We start from the raw sequence: 9764 nt of genomic DNA on the forward strand, positions 1-9764 counted from the left end.
AGCTCGCTCTAAGGAAAAGCCGAACAGTGTTCAATGCCACGTTGCAAAAAAGACGACGACAAATATCAGAATAATATTATTGCAGACTAATCCCATTAGTTCAGATTAAATGAAGAAGTCCCGGCAGCCTTATTGAAAACATTCTGGGAAGCATTTTCATAAAGATAATGGACCAATTCCATGTTTTACATTTTGAATTAAAGCTGATAACAAGGAAGACATAATTCAAATGATGTAATAGACAATACGTTTTGCTGAGTGTCAATTGCTTAAAATGTTCTTCATTCTGGACTCAAACCAATGCAGGCGTGGCTGGAATCAACATATTCACTTTGCTTTGAGGATTTTATTTTATTTTTCAAGTTAATGTACTGTGCTACTTGGTTCAATTATGAGAATAAAAAAGTTTTTAGAATTCGGTGGAGAAGCCACTGGATAAGCCCCTCTGGGTTTTTTTTTTTTTTTTTTTTTGTCTCATCAGCACATTTTGTTTTCAATTGCGTTTTTCCTCTATTTCTGTTCTGCTGTTTTCCCTTTATTGTTCTGCGCTTCACCCCGAGGAAGCTCATACTCCACCGCACTGAGCACCAGTAACGCGCCGCGGTGAACCTTTGTTTCCCCAGAGACGCTCCGACTGATCTGGCGTTGGCTCTTGGTGTTGAACGAAGCGCGCGGGAAGCCATGGAAGTGAAGGAGCGCAGACCCTACCGCTCGCTGACCGCCCGGCGCGACACCGAGCGCCGCTACACCAGCTCGTCGGCCGACAGCGAGGACGGCAAGCTCAACCCCAAGTCCTACAGCTCCAGCGAGACGCTCAAGGCCTTCGACCAGGACTCCCGCATGGCGTACGGGAGCCGCGTCAAAGACGTGGTCCACCACGAGGCGGACGAGTTCGGCAGACAGGGTGAGGGGTCCGGCTTCCTGCTCTGCTCTCTGGCCACATTTAATGTTTCCCGTGTATTTAAAAAACAAAAGCCTCGTTGTTGTTTTTTTAATGAGGGATCTCATGGTAATTTACATTCTAGAGGTCATCGTCAGTGTACGTAGAGGTCACGGTTTCTCTGTTAAAAACTGAACAGCAGGCACCCCGTTCTCCTCTTGATTGTGGCTTTGATCCATTATTGATGTTTGAATCAAATCGTCCCTCCGCCTGCCGTCCGCGTCGCCCAAAATCCAAAAAACGAGGCGGCCGAACGAACAAAGCAAACACATCAAGGAAAAAAAAAAAAAAAAAAAAGTAAAAACACATCTGAATTAACCTCCGTTCTAACCCCGGGCAAAGTAAATGCGCTTTATCGGGAAAAAAAATTAAAAAATTACCATGAAAAAGAAACGACTGGATATTTTTTTTTTACCTCACAAACACAATCTTTTTTCCTTTTCGCCATGAAATTCGGAATCGCTATTAAGTGAAAAGAAGTGCTGGAGTCGCCAAGGTGCTCTTCACAATCCCCGGCTCTCCTCAGGTAATACTAATAATCTCTGGAGGTGACTAATGAGGGGAGGAATTGATGAGACATGATCAAGTAATATATTCCAAGTCCCTTTTTTTCCCCCACCCCCGCCGGTGGCATTTAACGACACGCCAGTTCAAGTTGTGCGTGTAGGGAAGAGCCATTACTGCCGCTCGGCGTTAATGAGCAAGGCAGAGGTATGTGCTCCCGCTCCGGTGCCTTTTATTACGCTCCTCGGCGTCCAGACGAGCTGGCTCCGACCCGAAATAAAGATAACATTTTGAAAAGAATTACGTTTGCTCAGCCTGCATTCCTCACGTGCTGCCGCTTCCTGTAACACGACAATTAGCGGCGGCTCTCTCAATCAAAGCCTTTTCTTTCCGGAGGCGTTTTACATAAAATCCCCTTTTTTTTTTTTTTATGTATTTTTTTTCTCTCGGGGTGAATACAGTTATTACACGGGCTGTTATCACGGCTCTCCGGCAGCCATGTTGCTGAGCTGTTTGTTTTGGGGGCTCGCCGCAGGGGCAGACTTCTCTCTCCGGGACCTGGGCTTCGGCGAGGCCCTGCCGTCCCACGTGGCCGCCTACCGGGCCGACCTGGGGCTGCAGCACCGCGACTACTCGGTCAGCGTGGGGTCGGACGCCGACACGGAGACGGACGGCGTGGTGTCCCCGGAGCACGCCGTCCGGCTGTGGGGTCGGAGCAACACCAAGTCGGGGCGCAGCTCCTGCCTCTCCAGCCGGGCCAACTCCAACCTGACCCTCACCGATACCGAGCACGAGAACACGGAGAACGGTGAGCCCCGGCCTCGCTCGCCCTCCCTCCCTCCCTCCCTCCCTCCCTCCCTCTCTCTCTCTTGCATCTTGGTGTTCAGTATTCAGAGCCGGCGGACGCCACACACCACAGTGAGCTCCCCTCAGTGTTTCCTGCTTGAGGTGTCGGCCGTGCGGGTGGTTTGATTTCTGACCTTGATGAGAAGTACCGGTGGTGTCAGAGGCGTTTGTCTGTCTGTCGGTCTGTCTGTCTGTCTGTCTGTCTCGTCTCTTTGTCCGTCTGTTGTGCACCGGATCTTTTTTTTCCTGCTTTGCACCGACCAGTCACCAAAGCAGGAGTGACTTGGAGATTTGGGGACCAGGGCAGGCCGAATGTGGCCTGCGCATCATTGTGAATTGGACCTTTGAATGAGATATTTTTGCAGTAAACGGAAAAAAAATAATTGCCTGCAACACAACGTTGTCGTTAAAAAGGCTGTTATCCCCGTAGACCAGCCCACTGCCGCCCGCCACTTTCTGTCAAACTACCGTACATTTAAAAGGGTAAATAGGTTTATTGTGCACGTGTTATTTGGACAGTAAACACAGGACCCAAGTGGGAAGACTTCGTGATAAGTTGGCAAGGTTACAGATTTTTTTTGTTCCTAGTTTGATTGATGTGAGAAATACTTGACGCTGAAAATAATTTAAAAAACAATAACACACAAATGGCTGTGCAGGAGCAGGATAACACAATACGAGAGAATGCCCCAAAATACAGTATTAAAGTTTAAAATGGGGGGCGGTAGCAGAAGGTTGCTGCTTCAATCCCTAGCTCCTCCTGGTAGCGTGCTGATGTGTCCTTGAGCAAGACGCTTAACCCCCCCCCCCCCCAACTGCTCCCCAGGCACCTCTACGTGGCAACACACTGCTGTCAGGTGCTAGGATGGGTAAATGCAGAGAAATTGCAAATATCCCCGTTGTGGCTGTGATAAGGGTATAAAAATGGTGTTTGTGCATTTTCTTTGTCACGGTTTTACAAGTAGCCACACGGATGAAATAAATAAAACTGAGTTGCTGAGCAGTCTGAGCTGGTAACGAGGCGGAAATCTGGCCCTGACAGAATGCGGGATCGGGGGGGGGGGGGGGGGGGGCAGCGTGGCGAGGGCGTGGTCCACTTTGCTATTGTTCGGACTTGGCTCTGATAATGTTCAACGGGGATGCAAATTATCCCTGGATAAGCTGGATCTGTTCCGCTCTTCCTAATTGTCCTCGTGCTTTGTGCTGGTGTCCGGCTCTTGAGATATAACCGCTGGCTAAATCGAAGTTGTCAGTCTTTAATTAAGCCCATCAAACCTCTATTCTGTACTCCTCACAATCACTGCTTGAAAAAATCTTAGTGTTTAGGCCCAAGCCTCAGACTCCCTCAGGGGGTAGATATTTGGCACTTGTCCAGTATTAATGAAGCTTTCACATGCCATTACTTCTGCTGATAGGAGCCGTGCATTGTGCCACTGCTTCCGCCGGACCGTGTCACGCGATGCAGAACATGTGCGACGGGTTAGATCCCCAGCGGTTTTGCAGGGCTGTGAAGCCGACGGGAGGCCAGCTTGGCGGCGGCCATATTGTATCGGAATTCTGAATACCTGAAAGAGTCTGAGTTCGGTGACACTGAAAGGCATGGTAATGTAAAGCACGGTGAACGACTCATCTGAAGAATGCACGTCTCAGACTGGCTTCTCCTGCGTTTAACCCAGATCGGGTCATTCCTTTCCCCTGCAGACGTAGAAAAAGGTCGCTTTTATCTCTTCCAGACTCTACTACAATGCACTTTATTCAGGTATGGGCATGCGAAACATCCAAAGGCTGCAGCCGATACAAAACGCTGCTGCCATGCTTGTAACACACACTGAGAGAAGCGACCGCATCACACCCATCCCTGCCCAATGGTCAGGCTCCTGCCTGCATCCGTGATCTGCTCACTTCCTATGAGCCGGATCGCTGCCTGAGATCCTCCAACAGGGCCCTAACTAGTGGTCCCAAAATCTCGACTCGTCACTATAGGGCCTTTGCTGTTTGGGCCCCTCAGCTGTGGAGCTCCCTGCCTGGAGATCTCAGGCAGGCAAGCTTACTGTCCTCTTTTAAATTTCTTCTTAAGACTCACTTTTATCATATGGCTTTTTCTTAACTGTTGGTATTTGTTGTGGTATTTGTATTATTGCTTATATATATATATTATTATATATATTATTATATATATTATTATTATTATTATTATTATTATTATTATTATTATTTTAATATATAATTATTATATCGACTTTAAAATTGTGTATTGTGATATCTTGGTTTCAAGGAGATGCCACTGAAGGGCAATAATATAATAATATTGTTTCATCACCCAGCGTCCCAGCCTGCTGAAACCTAATTATACCTCAGTGTTTCTAATTTACCCCCAAGTGCCCAATGAGTCAATAAGCCAATGTGAAGCAAAGACACAGAAAAGTATTTTAATAATCCAATCTCCTAAAAGAGGAGCGGGCCAGAGACGGCCGTAAGTCAGGATGCAGGACTGTCCTCTGGCAACGGGTTGCTCCATCAATCCCTTGACTCCTCCTTGCAGCAAGTGTCCAGGTGTCCTTGAGCAAGACACCTAACTCACTCAAGACACCTAAAATCCCTAACTCCTCCAGGCAAGCTGGTTAGGATCCTCCATTGTCAGTGTGTGAAGGCTTGTATGAGTGGCTGAGTGGGAGGGAGGCGTTCATAGGAAAGCGCGCTGAGTGGCTAGAAAATCGCTTCATAATTGCAGTCCATTTACCATAAGAATACCATCAAATTAAGGAATTATCTTTGAAAGCGGGCATTCCATTGGGACATGTTTTGGTTTGCTTATTTGAAGCATATGAGAAAAAGAAGAGGAATTGCTTTATCAGGTATATTTCGTATCCCATCCGGTCGGCAGCCGCAGTTCCGCCTGTGCAGGAGGTTGTGTTTTTTCCTGGCGCGGACATGGCCTTTGGTAGAGGAGGAAACTTATACGCCCGACTGATGCTAGATTTTTGGGTCCGATGCCGATCCTAATTTTGGAGGGCCCTAGCCCAGCTATTACGATGTTTTGACTGATACAGTATTTTGCAAATATGTGCAAAATTTTTAAATAATTTGGAAAAACTGATATTTTATTACAGTTTCTATATACGCCCACATTCAACTTAAAACCAACCAAATAAATTAAAATAAGCACACAAAACATCAAAACCTTTTGATGGATAAAAAAAATGTAAAAGATGGTTAAGATGATTCAATTACATTTTTTTTTCCGAGTTCCAGTGAACACATCTTCACTTCCGAATCAAATTTGTTTGCCGAGTTTCCCATGAACGCAGCATCTCTTCCTGCTTGGAGAGCCGTGTCTGTGTCGAAACGCGAGCGTAAACAAACATGGAGGGATTTATAATGCCTAGTGGGACATCTGCGCTTATTTTGGTTATTTTATTATATTTATTTAAAAATTTGGACGCATCTGCTGCATAACTGCCCATCCCGATGCGGTCAAAAAAGTAGAATAATGACGATATATCGGCCAAACCGATATATCGGTGGGGCTCTACGTCTGAGGCAGCCATCCCAGCTCCTGTCGGGTTCGAACCAGGGACCTCCTCGCTGTGAGGCAAGGAGGCGATGACCTCGCTCCCTCGCCGTACGGCCGTGAGATACCCAACAATGTGGTTCATGTCGCCTTGGCCCCGGCGTTTTCAGCCTGCTTCTCCTCTTGTCTTTTGGACTGGCAGAGCTACGTGCTAAAAATCACCCAAATCCCCTCTTCACATTATGCAGAGTCAAACTGGAATCTAAATCATGCATATTCACTGGCAGATTTCCGATGCCTTTCCCAGGGTCCTTCAGAGTTGGAGGAACTCATCAAGGGCCGGCAGCGGGCTTCTAATTGCCCTCTCACAGCCTTGCACAGATCCCTGCGAGTAGTTTTGCATTTCGAAGCGTGTCACATTATGTATTAGCTTCTTATTATAAGTGACAGAAGTGACGCTCGCAAGTGGAAACCATTTACCGGTGTGACTCAGAGAGGGAAGGTGGCACCCCTTCCAACCGTATATATATATATATATATATACATACACACACATATATACACACATGTGTATATATATATATATATATATATATATATATATATATATATATATATATGTGTGTGTGTATATATATATATACACACACAAACACACACACACACAGTGTAGTATTTTACAGAATATACCAATTATTGTAGCTTGTAACAAGTGTATCTGTATATTTAAAACATATTTATAATATACTGTATATTCAATAAAATGATTTAGTGGCATAAAAAATATATTTTTGTGTTGTGTTTTCAAATAATAAAATAGAAATAGGCCTTTTATATGTATTGGTTATTTATATACGATTGATATGTTTACATTATGTATATTATATACTGTATCTCCTCAAATATAAGTCGGTAGTGAAATAAAAAGCATGGCAGGGGCCGGGGCCGTGGTCTACACGAACAAATAAAAGCCTGCATCAAATACAGACCGGCTGCAGCGCTGCTCTGATGCGGAGCTCCACTCCCAAACAACGCAAATAAAACCAGGTTGTTTTTATTGTAGATATATTTACTTTACTCCATTTCCTGCCGCTGCGTAGCAGGTGGCAGATCGCTTCGTGGGGCAAATGCTCCGCCCTGGGCACGACAAGCAGGAAGTGCTGTGTTCAAGGCGAGCTCGGAAAACCGCAATTTCCCCCTCGGCTACCACCAGAAGTGCGACTTCTAGGGAAGCTACGAGCTCTCTCTCTCTCTTTTCACCATACACGTGTTTGTGTGGCATGGCACCCAGACGGAGGTTAAATTTAAAGATCATACTAAAATTGAATCGAGTATACTCATTAAACAGGGTGTGGTCGGCCTGTAAGGGAACGACCACGCCCTGTACTCTCTGAACTCGGGGATGCGGTGCGAGTGAATCCCCGGTTCATCGTTTAACCGAATATTTCCCAAACTGAACCTTGTGTATTGTGGCCGATGAGCACCCTCTGAGCACCCGGCCCGAGCGGCGTGTTGTCTGTGAGCACCCAGGCAACGCTCTTCAACAGTTTTTGATTCTTTCAGGCCGAGCAGAGAGAGCTGGTTTAGTTCAGGAATGCCTAATAACGTATAGTAAAGTTTACGTATGGCAAGTAAATTAAAATCCATCCAAGTGGCTTGCTTGTGTGTGTCTCTAATCTCTTTAAATCAACAAAGCATTTACTTTGCTTTAATGTATTCATGCCGCTGGGCGGGTTCTCCCTCTCCACGTGTGGCTTACTTGACCCCGGTTTTAATGCATGCAAATAAGAATATCTGATTTGGTGTGTTTTCCATTTTTTTAATGTCCAAGGGAATCGGACCATATTTGAATCATGTGTGATATTAAATCCCTTCTGTGGATATAGCGAGGGAAATTATAATTACGTCTGAATCAGATTTTTCATTCCCAACGTTATCTTTTATTTTCCTTTGTTCGGGAAAACTACTTGGTTTGGTTTGTTTTTGCTAATTAAAAGGAAATGAAATGAGTGTTCATGTGCATTGGATGTCCTGTCTGCTTACACTCCACGGTGGGGGGATTATAAGTGTGTGTAGGTGTGTGTGTGTGTGTGTGTGTGTGTGTGTGTGTGTGTGTGTGTGTGTGTGTGTGTGTGTGTGTGCTTTAATGTGTGTGTCACTTCCACACATCTTTACATGTGTGTGCATGTAAATGTGTTTGTGAGTGTGTGTAAGTACTACACAATACATGTTAACCTAAGTGTGTGCATATAAACATGTACGTGCGTGCGTGCGTGTGTGTGTGTGTGTGTGTGTGTGTGTGTGTGTGTGTGTGTGTGTGTTGGCTCCAGATCCTGCAGACGTTGACATTTTTTCAGGAATTGCAATTATCTTGGAAAAAATCTTGGAAAATCTTTACATTTGGATACTCAAAGGAAGTAGGATGCGGACCCTTGAATAAACAGCTTGACTGATTTGTTTTTGTGTTTTAATGCGGAGGAAAAAAATACACAACAACCAAACAACCAAATACCTTTTACGAGGCTTTTACAAGTATTCAAGTTAATTCACATTTTATTTGTTGCATCATTTCTAACTTGCAAAATGATCCGCTCTAATTATTGCTATGGGGTGAATATGTAATAACTGGTCCAGGGATGGACGACAGGGCTCAGGCTGCACGGAGGAGGAGGTTAAAGGGGGAAAAGAAACGTTCCCGTGTTACTGACCGAGCGATGTTTTAAACCTCATCGACCTCTTGTTTTTCGGGCCTTATGGGACATCCGTACTATATTGATTATGGAGACATAATCAATGTGTATAGCTTTGCTTTGATCTAGCTCTCACATGTATTTTTAGGATGGTTTGAAGCCGTATACTTAACGGTTATATCAAGTTTAGTCTGTATAGTTTTTTATTTCAACTTGACATTGGAATCTGAGTCTAATATAATTGCATGTAATAAATCCATTTTGTGTGTAGTAGAGGGCGACCGATGCCAGATTTTTGGGTCCGTGCCGATCCCCATTTTGGAGAGTCCTAGCCCACTGATTACCTATTTTTCGACCGATATTTTGTCAACAAGTGAAACATTTTCAAATTAATTTGAAAAACCTATATATTATAAAAGTTTCTTATATTATAGAACATTTAACTTATAAACAAAGACATAAATAAAAATAAACACACAAATAACTTTTTGATAGATAAAAAAATGTAAAAGATGATATTAAATACAATTTTTATTTTGTATTTATTTTTTTATGTATATCACTTCCGAAACAAATTCGTTTTGTCCGAGTTTCCCATGCATGCAGCATCGCCTCCTGTTCAGAGACCGGTGTCTGTACAGAAACGCGAGTGTGTATGCCCTCAAAAGTAGTGTGCAACGGACAAGTACAGGATAAATAATCAATGTTTGTTTTTTGATTATAGTTATTTAAAAATCGTGACACATCGGCTGCATAACCAATCCCGACGTGGACAAAAAAACGTAAATAATGGCCGATATATCGGTTTGACCGATATATGTATATATTTGTCTGTGTGTGTGTGTTTGTGTGTGTGTGTATGTATAGGTATATATATATACAGTATATATATATATATATATATATATATATATATATATATAGCGATATATCGGCCAAATTGATATTGGTGGGGCTGTGGTGTGTAGCCAGCTGTATGGCAGTGTGGGACTCATCGGGGGCTTGTTTAGGGGAGCTGTTTTAACTTAATGCTTCTCTCCTGCCCTGCTGCTGTGGAGGTGGCTGGAGGCAGCGCTGTAGGCCACGGCGTCTCGCGGCGTCAGCGGAGCCTTGTTGTTGGAGGCAAAGTCGCTTCGCTGCTCGTTAATCTGATTTTACTTTCTAATACGCAAACAACAAGTGGGAGCTCTGTTGGAATCCAGACTCGTTTTAAAAAAGGGCCTTTTGAGGTTGACTCCCACATGAGGAAGTCAACCTTCGAATAAGTGAGAAG

The 9764-nt window shown here is 44.3% G+C and overlaps 1 protein-coding gene across 2 annotated transcripts in view; it reads left to right on the top strand.

The window, feature by feature from the left end:
• Positions 1-681: 681 nt before the first annotated feature.
• Positions 682-9764, top strand: part of tenm4 (teneurin transmembrane protein 4) — a gene marked incomplete at its 5' end in the record, with an annotated part of 153900 nt that continues 144817 nt past the window's right edge. For both annotated transcript variants that reach the window (XM_080006450.1, XM_080006451.1), the window contains 2 exons: positions 682-904; positions 1980-2252. In XM_080006450.1, the coding sequence (XP_079862576.1) occupies positions 682-904; positions 1980-2252 (496 nt within the window). The remainder of the gene's footprint in view (positions 905-1979; positions 2253-9764) is intronic.

Source organism: Zeus faber, assembly GCF_960531495.2.
Source record: "Zeus faber genome assembly, chromosome: 9".
Classification (NCBI taxonomy): Eukaryota; Metazoa; Chordata; class Actinopteri; order Zeiformes; family Zeidae; genus Zeus; species Zeus faber.